Source organism: Emydura macquarii, unplaced genomic scaffold, assembly GCF_026122565.2.
Source record: "Emydura macquarii macquarii isolate MOO-44397 ecotype Brisbane River unplaced genomic scaffold, CSIRO-AGI_Emac_v2 contig_3345, whole genome shotgun sequence".
In the NCBI taxonomy this organism is placed as follows: domain Eukaryota; kingdom Metazoa; phylum Chordata; order Testudines; family Chelidae; genus Emydura; species Emydura macquarii.
Window position 1 is genome coordinate 7,966,233 of NW_027133482.1, and position 22,094 is coordinate 7,988,326.

Consider the following 22,094-nt stretch of genomic DNA (forward strand, 5'->3'; position numbering starts at 1 on the left):
CAGAAACCAAAGGCATCTCAGTATGAAAAGGCAGGAGAAGACACACCTAAAACCCTCCCAACAAGGGTGATACAACTCCCCTAGCCTCATCTACAGCAAAGATATAAAAAGGAGGCATCTCAAGTAGCACATCGAATGGAGAACAGAAACCTCATCTCCATCGAAGATGGAACAAGAATTAGCCTAGCGAATGGAGAACCAACTTCCAAAGCGGGGACTGCACTGAACTCTGGGATTGGCAAAGCAGGGACGCACGGCATGATGGGAGATCTCTGCCCTTGATGTCAATGAACTCACACCTGCACACACCCAGCTCCGCAGGTATCAGACCAGTCTAGTTATTGATCTACAAAACACTGACTCTGCCTGGCTGCATTGTGAGCTCCCTCAAGGAACAGTGCCCATAGCCAGGGCTGAGCAGCTCCTTTTGTCCAGCATAAAGAAAACCATTCTGGGATACTCCCTTGAGACATTGTTTACCCATAAACAAACCTGGCGTCTACAAAAACCCCTGCCCAAGTCCAAACCCCTGTTCTGATGCCTGGATCCAAATTCTGCATCAGTCCCACTGGAACTTCCCCTCTTCCTGACTGATCGAGTTGGAGGCTCTGCCTGTCTCCAGCGCTCCAGACCCTAAGCTGAACAGCCTGTCTGCTGGGAACCTCTGAGCTGCACGGAGTGGGGAGGCTCCCCTCTTCTTCCCCCAACACTATCTCTCTCTCTCTCTCTCTCTCTCAGTCCAGGTATAACTTCCTACTTTTGTAATCAAACCTGGGCTAGCTTCTCCAATCCCCCACCTGTAACTGTGCAGTATTGTAAGCGTGTGATTGTTTTTCTCTCCTTGTATGGTATCACTGTTAGTATCATACGTTTTATACACCTGGCAATAAAATAATGGTTATAATCACACTGGTTGCCTCTCTCTCTCCAAACTCCATTTACTCCTCCGTGTTCTGGGCATCCCTATCTTGCTCTGCAGCCACGCTTCTTTCACCTAAGCCAAAGATCCCTGGAGTGCCCAAAAATCCTGTGGGGTTTGCTCATCAAGGGACTTACTGCTAGAACAATTGTAGAGTGAGGGGGGAGGCAGCTGAGAAGTGCTGCTCTGCCTAGCCTACGGAGTCCAGGGGCAGATAAGGGTGGCAGCTGAAAGTGCTGTGTCACCCAGCCTGCTGAGTTCAGGGGCATATAAGGGGTCAGCTGAGAGTGCTGATAGCCTGGTCCGCTCAGATGCACTCGGTTAATCTGGAATGTGTGTGTGTATCTGTGGGAGGTTTATTTGAATCTGGGGCTGGAGGAACCCAGCTCTGAAAACCTTCAGTCCTGCAGGACAGCTCCATTGGGAGGGGACTTGTAGCCATATGAACACACAAGTAATACATTAATAGACACACACACCCCCTTTCAGGAAGGTAGCCCTAATAGATGAGCATACGCCAAGGTGACGGGCAAGTCTGGTAACACCCCGAGATCCCATTCTGCAGGTGCACCACAATAGAAAACAGAACTCAACTACATGTATCAAATGATGGGGTTTAAATTAGCTGTTACCACTCAAAGAGATCTTGGAGTCAGTGTGGATAGTTCTCTGAAAACATCCACTCCATGTGCAGCGACAGTCAAAAAAGCTACCAGCATGTTGGGAATCATTAGGAAAGGGATAGATAACAAGACAGAAAATATCCTATTGCCACTATATAAATCCATGGTGCGCCCACATTTTGAATACTGCCTGCAGATCTGTTCACCCCATCTCAAAAAAGATACATTGGCATTGAAAAGGTACAGAAAAGAGTAACAAAAATTATTAAGGGTATGGAACAGCTTCCAAGTGAGGAGAGATTAATAAGGTGAGACTTTCCAGCTGGGAAAAGAGACGACTAAGGGGGGACATGATAGAGGTCTATAAAATCATGACTGGTTGGAGAAAGTGACTAAGGACGTGTTATTTACTCCTTCTGGTAACACAAGAACTAGGGTTCACCCAATGAAATTAATAAGCAGCAGGTTTAAAATGAACAAAAGGAAGTATTTCTTCACAGTCAACCTGTGGAACTCCTTGCCAGAGGATGTTGTGAAGGCCAAGACTATAACGGGGTTCAATAAAGAACTAGATAAGTTCATGGAGGATGGGTCCATCAGTGGCTATTAGCCAGACAGGCAGGGATTGCTGTTTGCCAGAGGCTGGGACCAGGCGGAGGGATGGATCACTTGACAATTACTTGTTCTGTTCATTCCCTCTGCAGCACCTGGTGCTGGCCACTGCTGGAAGGCAGGATGCTGGGCCAGATGGACCATTGGTCTGGCCCAGTGTGGCTGTTCTTGTGTAATCCATGGCAATGTCACAGTGCCACAGGATGATGTGCTTGTCAGGTCCTGGCAGCAGGGTTGTCAGTGCTCATGTCATTCCTAACCCGGCAGTGCCCAGCCGGAAGTGTTTCCTTGGTGAATGTGACGCTCTGAGCCGGAGGAGACGCACCTGGCAGTTAAATTGCTAGCAACAGAAATGCAGCACCACTGCTTGCATAAAGCTTCCTGCGTGGTCATGAGCACATGCTGGTGCCTCTGTGGGGAGAGCAGCCTGGTGCCAGGATGGGCAGATGGCAGGTGTGAAGGGACCTGCTCTTGCAGCCTGCACAGAGCACTTCCAGACACTAATTACAGCACGTAAACATAGTCCCATACTTCAGCAGCTGGGCACAGATTGCTCTGCACCGACTCCGCTGCCAGGGCTCCTGCTGCTGGCTTTGCATCATAGACTACTAGGGCTGGAAAGGATCTCCAGAGATCACTGCTGTGGTAAGTCCTTGGAAAGTGCTTGCATCCCGAGAGAAATCAGCATGGAACAGAGCGACGCAAACCCATGAAAAGTCTTTACTGAACTACAGTCAAACCAGCCAGGCCTGGCTGAGCTATCCCCTAATAGTCTAACTCTATTGCTATGGCAACAAGCTAAGCTCTGTTGCTGTGGCAACCTAGGCAATAAGGCAAGACACAAAATACACAACATATTCCTCCCCTCTTAACGAAAACACCCATTTAACAGCACAATCACTGAACTAGGGAATGAGGGCAGACTGCCTCAGTTCCCGGCTAAACCCCGGGATCATTCTGCCCTGTCACGTGGGTTTGCCCTTGCTAAAGATCCAGCCATTGCCAAGGCCTTCTCTCTCCAGGTGGATTGCGGCGCACTTCTGGTGTTCTGGCCCGGAAGGTGTTATTGGTGCAGGTCTAACATGGGCTCAGGACTCGCAGCTCAAACAGGTGAGGGGCTGTATCTGCTGCAGAGGTGCTGGAGAAGGGGGCTCAGGAACGGGTGTCTCTTGACTCGATGATCTCTCACCAGGCAGTTCACTGGAGCTGTGTCCTCGGGACACGTCTGACCTGGCAACGACGGATCTACCTGCCGCCGCCAGGTGAGATCATCTGCCGTCTGGACAGTGCAGGAAACAGGCCCTGTCTGGGCGATGGCTGAGCAGGGACCTGTTTAGCTGCAGAAGCAGAGTTCTGAGCTAGGTCAAGCTGGCCGGGTCTTTGCTCTGTGTGCACGTCTGGTGACTTGGTTTTGCTGTTGACGTTGCACAACTTGTCGTGTTTTGGCAGGATCAAAGCAAGTGCGCAGCTGTTGTCCCATCATTAGAAAGGCTGGTGACGCTTTGGTCGTAGCACAAGGTGTGTTTCTGTAGGATAGTCAGAAGGTGTCCAGATGCTTTTGAATGGACGAATGTCCCCTTGCAGATCTTAAAGCCTGTTTCATGGTCTGCACAAACCTTTCAGCTCATCCGCCATTGGGTGGATGATACAGTGCTGGCGTGATGTGATGTATCCCATTTGCTTTCATAACATTTTCAAACTCCTGAGAGATGAACTGTGCTCCGGTGTCGCTCACAGGTTGTTCTGGCAGACCGAAACAAGTAAAGATTTCACGTGGTTTCTGGATAATGCTGTCAGCAGTAGTGGCCGGCATTACAGAGACTTCTGGCCATTTGGAGTGGGCATCTACAATATCCAGGAACATGCTTCCTTCAAATGGGCCAGCAAAATCAATGTGAATATGCTGCCACGGGTTTCCAGGCCAGTCCCATGGGTGTCGGAGCACCAGGTGAGCTAAAGTTCCCTGCTGCTGGGAGGATGGAGACATGGCGTCCCGTGGTGAAAGAGGGTCCATGCTGTTGTTTGCTAATGTGCACATTGATCTGTTCCTGTCCCCTTCGTTGCCAAGGAATGGCCATGGGCGTGATCGCCAATCGACTTTGGTGACACCTGGCTAGAGGTGTCAGTTTGTCCTTGAGAAACAGAGTTACCTCCTCCCTAGCCTTGTCTGGTAACCACAGTTCAGTCATAATTGCAGCTTAGGTTCATAGCTTCACGTATCATGTTGCTTCGGACATTTCACCATGACATTGGCCAGTGAGTTACTAGTTTTCAAATGATACTTCACAAGGCATCTTTTGCACAAAGATTATTACGGCGGCGCAGAGGGTGTGAATACAGGGTGGGTTCAGTCACAGCGCTGGGCCTCTGTGGATCCAGCAGTGAGAATCAACACCAGAGACAGAAATTGCATTTTCAACCTTAGCTGTTCTTGTCTCTCCCCTGCTGCGGGCGTTTGTCTTGTTTTGGCTTCTAGAAAACAGGACCGGACTTTAACAAGAGCAGACACATCAGCCGCTCTCGCCCTGCCCGGCTAACTTTTCTTTTTCTCCTGTGCTCATGGTGAATAGCACCTGTCAGACCAGTGGGTTTCCTTTCCAAAGGCCCCAGATAACGGGAAGGGAACAAGGCTGTTGTTAAAGTGAAAGCCTCACTTACTGCTTTATATTTAACGGCTCTAACTGCTTTTCCTTCTTTTCTGTAGCTTTCCTAAAAGATTCAAAGGGTGTTTAAAAGGGTGTTTGCCACGGTCAAGCCCCCAGCTTGTTTCATGCTGGACAGTGCCGGGGTCACATTAACACCTTCGATTCTCTGGGCCCCCTTATTCCATCTGCCTCAATAGATGTGCACACGTGTCTCCGTACCTCTGTAAGACCCAGCTGAGAACGCCAGGTTCAGGACAAACTGCTGAAAAATGGGGCAGACTCACTCCATGCAGGTGGTCATTCTGTTGGCCCAATCCTGTGGTCATGAAATGCACCAACGAACAGAGCCACAAACACCTTCCGCCCCAGCGGCACTTCAGCCTGGCACACGGCACCTTTCATCGAAAGCTGAAACCTCGGCTGGCTCGTAGTTGTACTACCCTTGGAAACGTTCACCTCAGCCTTCTTAACATAGCCGGTGACTGCAGAACAACTCGTCTGTCTGTGCGTTGGACCGTTCTGGCTGTAGAACCACTCCACTGACCCGCGTATCTGTCCATTTACCCACTGTCAGAATATTTGTACAAACCCTATAGGAAGTAGGAGAAGCCGCCCTGTGCAATGTAATTACATACACCGACCTGATTGTGAAAGACACTGGCAAAAATGAAACAGTGTTTGCTTCAAAAGACATGTGAGTTCTTCAGCTAGGAGTGTGCACTGAGTGATTGGAGTGTGAATGGCTGAGCAGTTGAGGAGGGTGTAGACAGGGAGAGTGATTGAACAATTGGTCTCAGTAAGGGATGTCCAAACACGATGAAGAAAACACCAGCTTCACCTAAAACATCTGAGGCAGGAAGAAGGGAGCGAAGACCATTACGTTTACCACTCAACTGGCCGAAGAGGAGCCCACCCTGATAACTTTGGAGTCAGCCCACTTCAAAGGACAAAATCTGATCAGGCTTGCAACAACGTGCGTGATTGAGGATCACACCAAATGCAGATGCAGCATGACAGAGCAAAAGCCCATAGACTGACATGGGGTCTTTTTCCTATAAAATGGGACAGAAAGATGAAGGCTGGAGGTTCAGGTCTACATCATCACCAACCAGCCAGGAGTACCGGTGCGCATCGGCAGAACCTTGCTCCTCACCCTCATGCTGCAGTCACCTGGCCATGAGCATGGCGAGCATGGCAAGAGGCTGGTAAACATAAAGTCTGTGAGCCGTTTGTCTCTGTGTGTAGGCGTGTGAATGAAGGGACCAGTTGAAACGTGTCAATGAAGTACACGTTGTTAACGAGAGTCTCTGTGTTTGCAATCACAATATTGCTATTGTTACAGTGCTGATCCTGTCTCCCTGGTATTTGCATTATTGATACTAGTTACCAAATTTCTGTATTCACAATAAACGTGGCTTGTTGCCTTATCCCCTGAAAAAGATCCTGTGACATTTGTTATTTGGATAACAGTTCTACCGTTCACTAGACCCAGCCAGCCACAAAAGTAAAGTTCTTGTTAACCAGGGTGGTGAGACAGAAATAAAAAGTGCAGCCCCTTAGGCATTCCAGCCCTTGCTTCACCACTCAGAGACTGACAAAAATCTACGATGAGTGGTTACTGAAAACCAATTTAATCAAACAAAGGGTCCTTCTGATCTCAAAAGATCAGCCAGAGCTAGATCAAGATGTGACTCGGCTCTTACCCAGAAATCATGCCACTGCCAATCCTCTGGTGGCTACAATCTAAGGTTTATTTTTAAGAGAAAAGACGTAGCAATTAAAATGGTGAAGGAAATCAGGTACATCCGAGCGGTGCCAAGTTCTCGTATCTGGTTTGAAGCAGCGATGGAATAAACGGCCAGTTTGCAAAAGTCTCTCTGGAAACGACCCATCAGCTTGGGGGACGTCCGTTCTTGTTTAGCGCCGCCTTGCCAGGACGCTCGTGCAGAGAAAGGAAGCAGGAAATGAAGACAAAATGGAGATAAAACAACGAGAGTCCTGCAGCACTTTAAAGACGAACACATTGAATTGCTGCAGGCGTCAGCTTCCGTGGGCTGCCACCCACCTCGTCAGATGCAAGGAATAGAATGTAAATGTCTATTAAATAATTAAATTACATAAATAAATAAATAAATAAAATTCTATCAAATAAAATTTCGAGAGCAACAGGATCATTGTACTCAGCGGCTCAGCCCTGCCCCGACACCGCACACGCTGCACTGGGTACGAGGGTGGCTGCAGTTCTCTAGTCACACAGGCACACAACGCCCTCACGGGACAGTTTCTAAAAATACCTCGGCACGGGCATATCTTTGCTCACGAGTGACTCCGATGACCTCAGGCGGCAGGGCAAGGGACTGGCTGGCCAGGGGCGCGAATGGGACGGGGGCCCTTTCCTCTCCGGGATTCCAGGGGACTGCTGGCCGGCTGGCTGGCAGGCTGGCAGGCTGAGTGCGGCAGGGAAGGGGGGTTCAGAATTGCACGGTTGCATTCCCCTTGTCACCTATTCCACTCCTCCCATACCGGGCCTCGCACGAGCAGCTGAGGGGTGGCCCAGTGCATTGTGGGATTCAGGAGGATCCCTCTGTGTAGACTGGCAGTGGTGGGTAACAGCATCGAGGGAGCAGGAATCCTTCCCAGGTCCCCACGGGTGGGCCCCGGCTGCCAGGTGTCAGAACCCTGCTGGCAGCAGGTGCAGAGCACGAGTGCCCCGCGTGGCAGCCGCAATCCAGCAATCCAGCAATCCACTCAATCCAGCAATCCACTCGTGCTCTGAGCACAGGCTGCCCCTTGCCAGCACCTTGAGACCCGCCCCAGGCCGCTCCCCAAACAGGCACCTCTGTCTTGCTCACTCCTGGCTGGGGGAAGCAACACAGGCGGGGCTATGGGGTGGGTGTGCAGGGCCGCTGAGCAGCGGGGTCTCCACACAGCCCTAGGTCTGGCTCAGCATCTCCCACTGCAGAGGAGCAGCCATGGCAAGCTCTGCTGGCCCTGACAGCTGACCAGGGGCATCCTCACACCTCAACCCCAAAGCAAGAGGCTCAGGGGCTCCGCCGCCCCAGGGAGAACGGGGAACTTCAGCAGCAATGTTCCTTGGATGGAGCCCAGCCCCCTCAGCCCATGTCGGGCCAGCTCCGTGGAGGTCCGGGACCAGAACCCGGCCCCCTCGGCCTGTGTCTGACCGGCTCCATGCGGCTTTGGGACCAGAATCCAACCCTCCCGGCCTGTGTCTGGCTGGCTCCGTGGGGCTCTGGGACCAGAACCTGGCCCCCTCAGCCTGTGTTGGGCTGGCTCCGTGGGGCTCTGGGACCAGAGCCCAGCCCTCCCAGCTCATATCAGGCCGGCTCCGTGGGGCTCCGGGACCAGAGCCCAACCCTCCCAGCCTGTGTCTGGCCGGCTCCGTGGGGCTGTGGGACCAGAGCCCAGTCCCCTCGGCCCGTGTCGGGCCAGCTGCTGGCCTAACGGGAAAACCCTGGTGTGAGTCGCTGGGTGCCCTGCTGCACTCCATGCAGGAGCGGGTTGCTACGCTGCACAATGGGGTGGTGGGGCCCCCACTGCATTCTCACAGCCTAGGTGTGCTGGTGTCGGGCCAGCTCCACGCTGGCTGCGGGGAAGGCTGGCTGCAGGCTCTGTGCAGAGCCCAGCTTTGCTTGGAGGAAGTGGCCCAGGAAGGTTTGCACAAGCCGGTGAGACACATGTGACCCTGGCAGCTCAGCGGGAGGAACTTGCCGTCACACCGTGCAGGGACGGTCACATCGCTGGGCTGGGCTGGGCTGGGCTGGCTGGAAATGGCCCCCTGGCTGCACACCACGGAGGAGAAGTATGGAGTTGGTGAGTGCAGCTAACCGGGCTGCCGCCTGGGCTGCCTGTGCGGGGGGTGGCCGTGCAGCTGGGTGACCCTGGGCGAGCAGCAGGGTGCCCAGGGCAGGGAGGGGCTGGGCTATGGGCTCGGCAGGCCCCACGAGACTGAGCACGGGGCCAGATTTTCAGAGAGCCCAGGCCATGGGCTGGGAGCTGAGTGGGGCCAGGCACCTGAGCTGGGTGGGACTCGGGGGGCTGGGTGATGGCTGGGCAGGGCCCAGGGATGTCTGTGGTGGGTCGGGAGGGAGAGCCCCAGGGGCTAGCAATGTCTGGGCTGAGGGCTGGGGGGGCTGGGCGGTGTTGGGCTGGGCTGGGGGGGCTGGGCGGTGTGTGGATTGGAGGCTGGGCAGTGTCTGGGCCGGGGGCTGGGAGGGGACAGTGTTTGGGCTGAGGGGTGGGGACTGGGTGGTGTCTGGGCTGGGGGCTCGCTGGTGTCTGAGTTGGGGATTGGGGGCGGCATCTGGGCTGGGTTGGGGATTGGGGGCGGTGTCTGGATTGGGGATTGGGGGGGTGGTGTCTGGGTTGGGGGTCTGGGCTGGGGGTTGGGGGGCGGTGTCTGGGTTGGGGGTTGGGGGCCGGTGTCTGGGTTGGGGATTGGGGGCGGTGTCTGGGTTGGGGGCTGGGTGGTGTCTGGGTTGGGGTTGGGGGGATGGTATCTGGGTTGGGGGCCGGGCGGTGTCTGGGGGGGGGGGGGGGGTGTTTGGGCTGGGTGGTGTCTGGGTATCCTTGCGTCTCCCTTTCCCCAGGGCCGTGTCACCTGCCCATCGCTGAGCTCCCCTCTCAGGGGCTGGGCTCTGTGGCCGCGGTCGGGGCGGGGGGCTGCAGACCCATGCTGGGCTGAGTATAAGGCCAAAGTACTGTGACGCCCTTGTCCGTGGGGTGCCCTGAGCTCCTGACAGGCTCCAGGCCCCCACGCTGCGGCAGCCCCACCCCTGCAGGCACCCGAGGCCGAGTGACACCCCAGCCATAAAATCACCCTAATGGTGCAGAGGACACAGGCCGTGGGGCGTGGTGAATACCGGTGGGGACAGAGCGACTCCGATCGCTCCGTGAACAGGGTGCAAACCCTGTGTTTTAACACGGCTCCGTGTCGACGTGCGCAGCTAGGAACAAAGGCTGCAGGCTGCACGTCCAGGGTGGGGGCGCGGCTGGACACGACGCCCCGTGCAACGCTCTGGCCAAAGGGGCTCGTGTGATCCTGCGAGGTGTAACAGGCGTATCGAGGAGGAGCAGAGTTATTGTATCCCAGTATTCGGCACCGGGGCGACCATGGCTGGAATCCGGGCCCAGGGCTGGGCCCACCGTTCTAGAGGGGTGCCGATCAATTGCAGGGGTCAGGGCAGAGCCGGAGAACGGGGAAAGGCTGAGCAAACCTGCCTGCTAGTGACAGCCGCAGGGAGCTCCATCTTTTTAGCTGACCACAGAGAAGGCTCAGGGGTGCCTTGCTCCCCGTCTGGTACCCGCAGGGGGACAAATCTTTCCTCATGGGCGTCAGTCCAGCAGAGGACGGCCGGCCATGAGCCAGGGGCTGGAAATCAAAGCTGGCAACGACTGGAACAATTCCCCACGGCAGTGGCGTACCGAGGGGGCCAGGCTCCCGGGCGCCGGGCTGGCCTTTCAGGACACGCAGCGGGGGCGGGGGGCGCAGGAGGCTCTGAGGGCAGCTCTGGGCAGGAGGAGGTAAGCGGCGTGTTCCTCCCCACAGGTGCAGACCCCCTCCTCCCCGGGGCAGCTGGGGGGCGGCACTGTCGTGTGGGAGCCGGGGACCCTTCCTGCCCTGTGCGTGCGGGGGGAGAAAGGGGGTGTGTGAGGCCTGGTGGGGCCCAAATGCAGGCTTGGCCCCTGGGCGCCAGGGACCCACGGTGCACCACTGCATCCCGGGCCATTTTTCCAGTCAAGCCTGGTGCTTTTCTAGCAGATCTGCTCTGGGGCTGAGCTTGGGCCGGGCTTTGGCTGTGCCGTGTAGGATCACAAGGGCCGCTGCTGGTCTGGGGAGGCGTGTTCTGCTGAGCAGCAGGGCCCCGGCTCTCCCACCGGCGCCACAAACACAGACCTACCCCCGGCGGGGACTCAGGGAAGGTGGGCTTCAGACGGGTCAGACCCGTGGGGCCAGCACCCAGCACGCAGCGACCAGGCCTGTCAGCGCTACACCAACCCCACAATGCACTTGGCAGCACCCCCGTCCCACCGCGCCCCCCGCTCTCCCAGGGGCAGTGCCCTGCAGCCACGGCGTCTGCTTAGCCCTTCCCCGTCCTGCTGGCTCCACGGCCTGAGCTCTTGGCTCTGCCCAGCCCAAGGAGCCGCTGGAGTCTGGACACTGACCCTGGTGTACGGCTGCAGCGTCCAGGAGGGTCGGAGATGGTGCCATGGGGGCCCCTTGCACCAGCCGGTGCCTGGCGGGAGGTCACGCACAGCAGAGCCCGCTCCAGGCTGTAAGTGCAGCACCCTGGGGAGTCGCTGGCTGCTCTCACAGGCTCTTTCTCACCTGCCTTCCCTCCGGCCAGGCGGCCCCTGCGTGCTAACACGCGGGCCGGAGCCAGGAATAGAGCCAGGCCCTGCACTCTCCGCACAGGCCTGTCTCCCGCAGAGCCCTGCGTGTGGCAGGAAGCGTCGTGTTGCAGGCTCCTGCAGTCACTTTCCTCTGCGGTATTCTCTGTTCCTGCTTTTCTCAGTAACTGCCTCTCAGCAGATGAGTTAGCGGAACCGTTTCCGCGGCTACTCCCCCGCAGCTGAACTGGCCCCATCCCTTTGGCCCGCCCGGGCTTGAGTCCCCCCCCTCCCCCCCGGCTGCACCCAGACGGGGCTTTGCGCTGACTGTCCCAGAGCCAAGGCCGGACTCAGTGTCCCAGGCGGACGCTGTCGGTGCCACAGCGGCTCCTGGTAGGCTGAGGAGCCTGCCCAGCAGGCAGGGCGCGGCTCACCAGGATGGAGGGAGGACAGCCCAGTGGCCAGGTGCTGGCCTGGGCCCAGGGGTTCCAGGTTTAGTTCCCTGCCCCCCAGACTGCTGGGCTGAGTGGCTAACACAGCCTGCCAGGGCTCAGCACCCCTCAGCCAGGCCAGATTTCAAAGAGCTCAGTGATCTGGGGACTGGCATCTACTCCAGTGATGCTGGAGCTGTCCACGCTGGAGCAGTCTGGTCCTGGCCTCGAGCCCTGTCTCTGCATGGGCTGGGGATTAGGCATTAGAGACAGCAAGGTGCCGGGATGCCACGGTGATGGGCCATATGGTTGTGAGGTTGTGACACAGCAACGGACAGGCCCCGGCTCCATGGTGTGCAGCTGCTGAGTTTTCTGTTCTTTTCTACCTAGGATTCCGCCCCACTCATCCCCATAGGGTCTCCCTCGGTCATTAACAACCGGTCAGTGCCTCTGTTCTGTCCTCTCTCTCCCGGGAGTGTCTTGCTTTGGTTTATGTAAGCAGGGTCTAAATGAGCCCTCCCGCACTGAGCTGGCCGTGGGGAAGGAAACAGGCGTCAGGGCCAGCCCGTGTCTGCATGAGCACATCCGGTCACCCGCCTTGCCTAGGTGCTCACGGATGGGATGCTGGTCCTGGGTTACAAATCCGTAATCACGCCAGTGCTGAATGCAGGCGGAATGAAATGTTAGTCCCCTTATTGTATGAGCAAAGGGAAGCAGAACGGTGCTGAGCCTGTCCTGACGGCAGGGTCAGTCTCACCTGAACAGAACTGGCTACGCAAGGGGCTTGGATGCAGAGCCCTGTGAAGGTGGGTAGGGGGTGGGGACAGGTGTTCCTGTCTGGCAATGTGGGGTCTGCCTCACAGCCCCAGGCCTGGTTTAACCTCCCCCTCCACCTGTTCAGGGGGAGAAATCCCCAGCTGTGGCCCAGCCTCAGCAGGGAGGTTCCCCGCCAGCGCTGACGTCACTGAGCTGGGAACCAGCGAGCTGCTGGACGGCAGAGGTCAGAGTGGAGAAGCAGGTGGCAGCAGACGGTGGCGCTGTGCGGCGGGCTGGCTGGTGGAGTGGCGTGCAGTGCGGTGGGAGGTGAATTCGCTCAGCTGCACCCTGGCCTGGACTCCGGGTCATCACTGAGCAAGGACAGCTCCTGTGAGTGGGAGACGGAAAGGAGAGGCTGGGAACGCTGCCCCGTGCACTCTGGGCCGGGAGTTTTGCTCCTGGTTTTATGTGTATGAATCCTGCCTGCGCTCTTTTCCCCAATGAATGCTGAGTTACTTCCCTGCTGTTATTAAACTGTCTTTCTGCACGCAGGCTCTGCTCCCCCAGCCCGGCCCAGCTCTGACCGTCCTGTGTGGGCACTAGAGGAACTGTGGGGTGCTCAGCAGGCAGCCGGGCACCTCCTTCCCCCGTCCTCCTGCTGGCCCAGCTGAAGACACCCTCTATTGGCACCAGGCTCAGCCCAGCTGCCACCCACCCCATCAGTGCAGAAAGGGACACCGCGGGCGGGGGCGTCACTCTGGGTGCCTGGCAGCCCCGCCCTGGCTGCAGTGAAATGCCTGCTCCCCAGGAGCAGGCTGGATCCCACCGTGCACATCGCCAGCCTGCCCATGCCCAGGCCCATGCCCTGCAGATCTTCCCCCAGCCTCGCTGGAGCTCCCAGACCCAACCTGCCTCCAGCACCATCTGCTCACCTTCAGGCCCAGCACATGCACCCTCCGCCCTGGGGCTGTGAGCCCCCGACTGGCTATGCTGGGACCCTGGGGCTCAGAGCGAGCAGGACCCTCCCGTCTAGCGTCATAGAGGGGCCTGCCTCCCGCCCCCAGACAGTCACCTCCCCTGTGACCCCTGCCCTGCGCACCGAGTGCAGGCTGGGATATGCTTCAGGGCATGGTGCCAGCCGTCAGGGCAGCCTGCAGCATGGCTCTGGCGTGGGGCGGGGTTCGAGGCAGCCCTGTGCTAGAGCAGAGATAAAGGGGGCCAGCGTTGTGTCTCGCTGTCAGGGGTTGCTGGGGGCTGCGTCAGGCAAGGGTTTGAGGTTGCCCTGACTTGCACCCCAGTAGCTGTGGCTTGTGACCGTGCGGGAATGCCCCGGGGACAGCTGAGGCCAGGTGGCCGCAAGGCACTGAGTGGTCATGCTCAGGGAGTGAGGGTGCCAGTTTCCCTAGCCCCAGAGATGGATGAGCTGGGTTGGGTGAGGCAGTGAGAGGGCAGCGCCACCTGCAGGGGGTTGGGGTCCAGAGCTGCCCCCTCTCACACCCCCTAACTGCCCTGCTTGTCGTCTTGCAGCTTTGTGGAACTTTTCAGGCACCAACGAGCATCACCTGCCGCTGCAGATCGGGGATACGGTGCACATCCTCCAGGCGTCGGAGGGTAAGCGGGGCTGGGCATGGACAGTGGGGGGAACCAGCTCCGCAGACCTCCCGAGAATCCTCTGACCTCTCCCCCCCCATGACACTGTCACCACCGAGCTCCCCTGGCTTCTGTGACTGTCCTCTCCTGGTTCTCCTCCTGCCGCCCCAACTGCTCTTTGACATGGCCGTCAGCACGTCCTCCTCGTCCCCCTCCAGCTTTCTGCAGGGGCTCGACCGGGCCCTTGTCATCCTTGTCCCCTTCTCTTCTCCCTCTGCACTGGTCTCTGGGGAACACAGTTCAGCCAGCAGCTCTCTGCTGACGACTCGACTCGTTGATCTCCCTCTGCTCCAGACCTGTCTCCTTCTGGCTCAGCTTGTCTCTGACATCTCCTCGGGAACGTCCCGCTGTCAGCTCACGCTCCTAGTCTCCCCCGAGCCCTCCTCGCTTCCTCCTTTCTCCATCACCGCCATCCTGCCCTCCCTCAGGCCTGTAACGGGACAGCACCTTCAGCCCGGCCTCTCTGCCGAGCCTCACATCCAGCCTATGTGGAAAGCTGGCTGGTTCTTCGGGCTAACATCTCTAAGATGGGGCTGGCTATCTTGTGTATCCATCCCCGCAGCTAAAACTCCCACCTGTGATCTCTGCATTGTGGCTTGCTGACCGTCCCTCTCCTGTGTTGGTGTGGGGTTACGGGTGTGCGATTGTCGTCGGGACCACTAGAGGGCAGGTGTGACTGACACAAGCTACTGGCGCAGGGACAATGGCTGGACCCATCCCCTTGCCAGGGGTTTGGGGGGGTGTGTCAGGTGTCCTCCTTGCCCAGGAAAACAAAGGACTGGGGGGGGGGGAGGCGTGTCTGGGGCAGGCTGGCTGGAAGGGTCAGTTCCCAGGGGGATCGCAGGGGGCAGAGCCCAAGAACGGGGCTCTGGAGCTCCCCGGCTGTTGTTGCTGTAAGTTTCTGGTTCACCTGCTAACAGTCTGTCTGCGCTGTGATCCTGGCGCTAATAAACCCTCTGCTGCCACGTGGGCCTGAATCGCTGCTGGCTGCGGGCGGGTGCATGGCCCCTCTGGGGCGTCTAGCAGCTCCACGGGGTCCCGCCCGGGGGTCTCACTGCGGGGAGCTCACGGCGGAGCAGGGGGGCTGGACGCGCCGAGGCCAGATCCAGGAGGCGGCTGCACTGGGGTGAGGAGCCCTGGGGGACCCACCCCCCTGGAGTCCTGCCTGGCTTCACCCCGAGTGGTTCCAGGGCCCCGTCCCTGTGGGACGCCCTCGCACAAGGCATGGCTGAGGCCCGCTCTGCCTGTCAGCTCTCACTCGATCCAGCTGCCGCGCTCACCTCAGGACACCCGCCTCCCTCACCCACTTGCCACATTTTCAAACAAACCCTGGGTGCTTTCTCCCCGGGCTGCCCCCCCACGGGGGGGGGGGGGGAGCTCCCTGTAAACCTCTGCAACACTAGCCCCTCGTCCTCCTGCAAACCCTCCTTCACGCTCTGCGTCCGCGTGCTGCTCAGGCTGTGGTGTGCTGAGACCTGGCCGGTCGCGTGGCGGGCCTGGGCTCCCTCACGGTCTGCGTTCGGCTCCTGTCTGACACAGGCTGGCCGCTCCTGGGCAGGGACTGGCTCTGCTCCGGATCTGGCTCCAAGGTGTTTTGCTGATACAAATAACACACAACAACAACAGCCCCAGCAACACGCCCCTCCGCAGCCAGTGCCCCACACCTCTGCCCTCCGCCAGTGCTCCTGCAGGGAGAGGGCGGGAGCCCCGCACAGTCAGTGCCCCCCACTCCCCACAGGGCCCCCGCTGGGAGAGGGCAGGGCTGGAGGATGGGGAACCCCCCCACAGCGCTCTCCTCTCTCTGGCCCTGGGTAGCTCACTGCCTGTCGCTCCGCTTGCAGGCTGGTACCGAGGGTACTCGCTCAGGAACAGAGCCGCCTGGGTAAGTCTGCCGCGCTCCGTGCTGGGGAGGGGCCGGGCTGCCTGTCCTCCCCACTGTGCAGGGCTGGGGCCCACATGTGGGGCTGGGGACCTTGGCTCTCGGCGGGGGGCGCCCTGCCTACAGGAAATGGCCAGGCCTGGCTGGCAGCGCCGTGGGGCAGTGATGTTAACCTGGTTTGGGGGCTCAGAGCCTCGCCCCATGACACCCTGACCTTAGCCCACTGCTCTGGCCCCCTCCGGGCACTGGTCCCGGGCTGACCCACCTCTGAGGGGGTGTGGGGGTTTCCTGCCCCATGGGCCACCTCTGTGGGGGCCACCCCGCTCTGGCTCTGCCTCCCAGATCATGGTTGCTGGGCTGATAATGTTTCTCCCCAGGGCATCTTCCCCGTGGCACTGATCCACCTGAAGGGGGCCCATGTGGAACGAAGGGGGTAGGTACTGGGGGGCCGGGAGCGGCTCTGGGTTGGCTCAGGGAATGTTTTACTGGTCCGCGGGCTGGGACCCCCTGACCTGCGCCTTGCTGGGCCCGTCACCACCCCCTGCTCCCCCCAGCGCTCGGCCAGGGCCCTCACCCCCCATCCCAGCGTTCAGTCTGACCCCCCCGTCCCCAGCGCTCGGCCAGGGCCCTCACCCCCCATCCCAGCGTTCAGTCTGACCCCCACAGCGCGCGGCCAGGCCCCTCAACCCGCCGTCCCAGTGTTCAGTCTGACCCCCCCTCCAGCGCTTGGCTGGGCCTCTCACCCCCCATCCCAGCGTTCAGTCTGACCCCCACAGCGCGCGCGGCCAGGCCCTTCAACCCCCGTCCCAGCGTTCAGTCTGCCCCCCCCACCCAGCGCAGTGCTTGGCCGGGCCCCCTCAGACTTCCCCCGTCCCAGCGTTGTCTGACCCCCCGTCCCAGCGTTCAGTCTGATTGCCCCCAGCCCAGTGCTGAGCCAGGCCCCTCTCGTGGCGTGGGGTGGGGCAAGCAGTCCAGTGCCCTGGGGTCTGTGCCTGGCTTGGTACTGAGCTCCCCGCTCCTGTGTCCCAGCCTGGTCTCTGGGGTGGAGCCGGGCTGTGCTGTAATCAGCCCTGCGCTCGCAGGGTCGCCCGGCCGGGGTGTGGCAGCTGGCACAGGGAGGGGTGCAGGGTGCAGTGTGGGCTCCGGGAGCCGTAGGGCTGGCACTGCCGCAGTGCGTGGCTGGAGGGAATTGGGGCTGCCGAGCTCATGGACCCCCAGAGCAGGGCTGGGGGTGGGGGGGCTGAGCCTCTGCCCACGTGGAGGTCTGGTGCTGACCCGCTGTCTGGCCAGGGCGGAGGAGAACATTGTGTCAGCCGAGATGCCGATGGTGCAGGAGATCACCACCACGCTGCGGGAATGGGCCACCATCTGGAAGCAGCTCTATGTGGTGAGAGCCTGGGGCCCACCCTGGGGAAGCCATGGGGACCGTCCCATCCTCTGGGAAGGGCTCCCCCCCCCAGCACAGGGATGCACAGGGCAAGCGCCAGCCTTTAGGATGGGGTGTGTGGGAACTGGAGGGGGCTGGCTCTCCAGTCTGGGGGCTGCAGGGATGGGGGCTGTGGGAACCGTGGGGGTTGGCCTTTTTGGGATGGGGTCTGCAAGGGTCAGGGCATGTGGATTGGCCTCTCTGCTGTGCGGGCAGCAGGTGCTCAGCTCTGTGGGGCAGGGCATGACTCTTGCCCCCTTGCTGCCTGCAGATGGGGCAGAAGGAGCGGTACGGGCAGGTGAGGCGGATGATGTGTGAGCTGATGGAGAGACGCTCGCAGCTGCTCTCGGGGACGCTCCCCAAGGATGAGCTCCTGGAGCTGAAGAAGGAAGTGACCAGCAAGATCGACTATGGGAACAAGTGAGAGCAAGCAGGGCTGCGATGGAGGGGTCATAGGCAGGGGGCTGGGGCTGGAGAGGGGCTGGAGGCAGGGGGGACTGGAGGGGGCCAGGGCTGGGCACTAGAACGTGGCGTGGGTGCACTAGAGGAAGTGAGAGCGTGGGGATGGAGACAGCCAGGGTGTGCGAGAGGCACACGTGTGCTAGCAGCATGGTGTGGCAAGGGCCCAGGGAGGGCCCTGTGGGGCATGGGTCAAGAACAGTGGGGGGCTGGGGACCCCTGTGGCGACCCCTGGCATGAACCCTGCTGCAGTCCTCAGTGGGGCCCGTGCTTCCACCTCCCTGCCCTGGGCATGCAGGCCGGATCCCCCTGCCAGGGACCAGGGGCTGGGCGTTTGCTCCGGGGCAGGGCGGCTGGGCTGGGTCTGCGCAGAGCCCACAGGGCGTCCGGTCCCTGGCCCATGCACGGCAGGCCCTGGCAGCTGCTGGAGGAGCTGTGTTCATGCCCCGCCCTGTTCTCTGCAGGATCCTGGAGCTGGACCTGGTTGTGCGCGACGAGAACGGGAACATCCTGGACCCCGACAGAACCAGCATCATCAGCCTCTTCCAGGCTCACAAACAGGCCACGCACATGATCAGCGAGCGCATCCAGGAAGAGATGGTGAGAGTCCGGTCCTGGCCCCTCGCCCTGCCCCTGCCAACAGGTGTGCAGGCCCTCCCCCGCAGAGGGGCACTGCTCACTGCCGTCCATACCCGGGAGGGAGTTCCAGCGCCCTGCCAGGCTGGGGTCACCTGCTCGGAGCTTTGGGCACTCCTGCCGCTGGTCCCTGCAGGCCGGCTCTCAGCTGGAGCCCAGCAGGAGCCAGGCTGGGGATGGGCCGGGATGGGTGCGAGTCCCTTTGGCCTTGACCTTCTGCTCCTCTCCTTGCAGAGCTCCCAGCACAGCGAGCTGGGTTGCGGTGCCCGTCTGGCCTCGCCCTCCCACAACCTCTACCTCTGCGTCCGCAACTTCGTCTGCAACATCGGCGAGGAGGCACAGCTCTTCACGGCCCTGTACGACCCCAGCCAGCAGAAGATGATCAGGTACCTGTCCCCGGGGGGAGGGGCAGAGGGGGCTGCACCCTGCTCTGGGGGCCTCACGAGGGAGCCCTGGACCTTGGGCCGTGTGGAGCTGCCGAATGACCTTCCCTTGGGGCCGTGGCCCGGGGAGCCTGGGGTAGGGTCCGAGCGCCTAGCACGATGGAGCTCAGCAGTGTCCAAAGCAGACACCGAGCTGATGCTTACCCAGGACATCGCTCCCTGGACGATGACTTGTCTGACCCCACCACTGACCGACCAGCGATATCTGGCCCCACACTCGCTCACTCACCCCACGACTGACCAATGACAACCACCCGACCCCCAATGACGACCCACTGTCAATAACTGCACCTCCCCCCCAGGTCAGGGAGTGCTGGGCTGCAGGAACACACCCTGCCCACAGCCAGGCACCTCCTTGCTGGAGTGGGGCTTTTGGGCCTCCTGGCAAATGCCGAAGAGTTTGAGACCCTGCCTGGACAGAATGTGGTGCTGGCATGTCACAGTAAAAAGGTCCTACAGCAGCTTTTAAACTAAGGGCCAGGGGAAAGCTGACAGGTGAAGACAGAGACAGGTGGTTTGGACAGAGACTTCCCTTAGGGGAGATCTATTCATGGAGATTCTCTATATCCTAGGATGGAGGAGAAGGTGGATGAGGATAAAATATGGGCAGGATCTGATGAGAAACAGTCAAATGAAAAAGAGTCCCATTCAATTACATCCCATAATGGCAGACAGCTACAAAGTGACCATTTTTTAAAGTGCTCATATACAAATGCTGGAAGTCCAGGATAGGTCGTATTGGTGGGGGAGTGGTGCTGTGTGTGGAAAACAGCGTAGAATCCAATGAAGTGAAAATCTTAAATGAACCAAACTGTGCCATAGAATCTCTCTGGATAGAAATTCCCTGCTGGAATAATAAGACGATAGCAGCAGAGATGTACTACCGACCAGCTGACCAGGATGGTGATAGCAACTGTGAAATGCTCAGGGAGATTAGAGAGGCTATACAAATAAAAACACTTAGTAATAAGGGGGGATTTCAATTATCCTCATATTGGACAATCCTCATATCCCCTCAGGACGGGAGCAGAGATAAAGTTTCTTGAGATCTTAAATGCCTGCTTCTTGGAGCAGCTACTCCTGCAACCCACGAGAGGAGAGGCAGTTCTTGATTTAGTGTTAAGTGGAGCACAGGATCTGGTCCAACAGGTGAATATAGCTTGGTAATAGTGACCATAACATCATAACATTTAACATCCCTTTGTGGGGGGGAACACCAAAACAGCCCACTATGGTAGGATTTAATTTCAGAAAGCAGAAACTACACAAAAATGAGGAAGCTGGTTAAACAGAAATTAAAAGGTACAGTGCCAAAAGGAAACTTTTTAAAGACACTAAAATAGAAGCTCAATTTAAATACATACCACAAATTAAGAAACATAGTAAGAGGGCCGAAAAAGTGCCACCGTGGCTAAACAAAGTTAAAGAAGCAGTTAGAGGCAAAAAGGCAACCTTTAAAAAGTGGAAGTTAAATCCTATTGAGGAAAATAAAAAGGAACAGAAACTCTGGGAAGTGACCTGTAAAATATAATCAGGCAGGCCAAAAAAGAATTTGAAGAACAGCTAGCCAAAGACTCAAAAAGTAACAGCAAAAATTTTAAGAACATCAGAAGCAGGAAGCTGCTAAACAACCAGTGGGGCCACTGGACGATTGAGATGCTAAGGGAGCAGAAACTAAATGAATTCTTTGCATTGGTCTTTGCAGCTGAGGATGTGGGGGAGATTCCAAACCTGAGCCATTTTTTTAGGTGACATATTGGTCCTGAACTGAGGTTTCGATAGAGGAGGTTTTAGAACAAATTGATCAATTGAACAGTAATAAGTCACCAGGACAGATGGTGTCACCCCAGAGTTCTGCAGGAACTCAAACATGAAATTGCAGAACTACTGACTGTGGCGTGTAACCTACCATTTAAATACCTAACCCTTTGAAAGGGTCCCTCACCAAAGGCTCTTTAGCACAGTAAGTGGTCATGGGATAAGAGGGAAGGTCGTCTCCTGGATCAGTAACTGGTTAAAGGACAGGAAACAGAGGGTAGGGATAAATGGCCAGTTTTCAGAATGGAGAGGTAAATAGTGGTGTCCCCCAGGGGTCTGTACTAGGACCAGTGCTGTTCAATATATTCGTAAATGATCTGGAAAAAGGGGTAAACAGTGAAATGGCAAAGTTTGCAGATGATACAAAATTACTCAAGACAGTTAAGCCCAAAGCAGACTGTGAAGAGTTACAAAGGGATTTTACCAAACTGGGTGGCTGGGCAACAAAAAAGGCAGATGAAATTCAATGTTGATAAATGCAAAGTAATGCACACTGGAAAACATAACACAACTACACGTATCAAATGATGGGGTCTAAGTCAGCTGTTACCACTCGAGAAGCAGATCTTGGAGTTGTTGTAGATAGGTCTCTGAAAACATCTGCTCAGTGTGCAGTGGCGGTCCAAAAGCTAACAGAATGTTGGGAATTACTAGGAAAGGGATAGATAACAAGACAGAAAATATCCTATTGCCGCTCTATAAATCCAGGGCACATCTTGTACAGTGTGTGCAGGTCTGGTCGCCCCATCTCAAAAGAAATGGAATTGGAAAAGGGCAACAAAAATGGTGAGGGGTGTGGAGCAGCTTCCATAGGAGGAGAGGTGAATAAGACTGGAACTTTTCAGCTTGGAAAAGAGACGACTAACGGAGGGGATAGGACAGTGGTGTGGTCTGGTGTGGAGAAGGTAAACAAGGACGTGTTATTTACTCCTTCTCATAGCACAAGAACTAGGGTCACTAAACGAAATGACTAGGCAGCAGGTTTAAAACAAACACAAGGAAGTGTTTCTTCACACAATGTGCGGTCAAGCTATGCAGTTCCTTGCCAGAGGATGTGATGAAGGCCAAGACTATGATGGGGTTCAAAATAGAACTAGGTAAGTTCATGGATGGATAGATCCATCAGTGGCTATTAGCCATTGAGGGCAGGGATGGAAAACCATGCTCTGAAGTGTCCCTGGCCTCGGTTTGCCAGAAGCTGGGGAGGGGCGACAGGGAAGGATCACTGGATGATCACCTGTTCTGTTCATTCCCTCTGAAGCACCTGGCTTTAGCCCCTGTGGAAGACAGGACACTGGGCCATTGGTCTGATCCAGTGTGGCCATTCTGATGTTCCTAACCTAGGCAGCAGAGGAATGGCCAGCAGGCCTGGGGTTGCTAGCACAGCCAACCCTACCCTTGCAGCGCCGCCCCTCCTGCTACCACACAGGCAGAGCTGGATCCAAGGAT

The 22,094-nt window shown here is 57.7% G+C and overlaps 1 protein-coding gene across 1 annotated transcript in view; it reads left to right on the forward strand.

Moving 5' to 3' along the window:
* Positions 1-8,502: 8,502 nt before the first annotated feature.
* LOC137143712 (dedicator of cytokinesis protein 2-like) overlaps positions 8,503-22,094 on the forward strand; it is a 229,933-nt gene continuing 216,341 nt past the window's right edge. The window contains exons 1-8 of the mRNA XM_067533643.1: positions 8,503-8,630; positions 13,862-13,945; positions 15,826-15,866; positions 16,241-16,296; positions 17,154-17,250; positions 17,561-17,709; positions 18,213-18,348; positions 18,619-18,770. Of these exons, the coding sequence (XP_067389744.1) occupies positions 8,588-8,630; positions 13,862-13,945; positions 15,826-15,866; positions 16,241-16,296; positions 17,154-17,250; positions 17,561-17,709; positions 18,213-18,348; positions 18,619-18,770 (758 nt within the window). The 5' untranslated portion in view covers positions 8,503-8,587. The remainder of the gene's footprint in view (positions 8,631-13,861; positions 13,946-15,825; positions 15,867-16,240; positions 16,297-17,153; positions 17,251-17,560; positions 17,710-18,212; positions 18,349-18,618; positions 18,771-22,094) is intronic.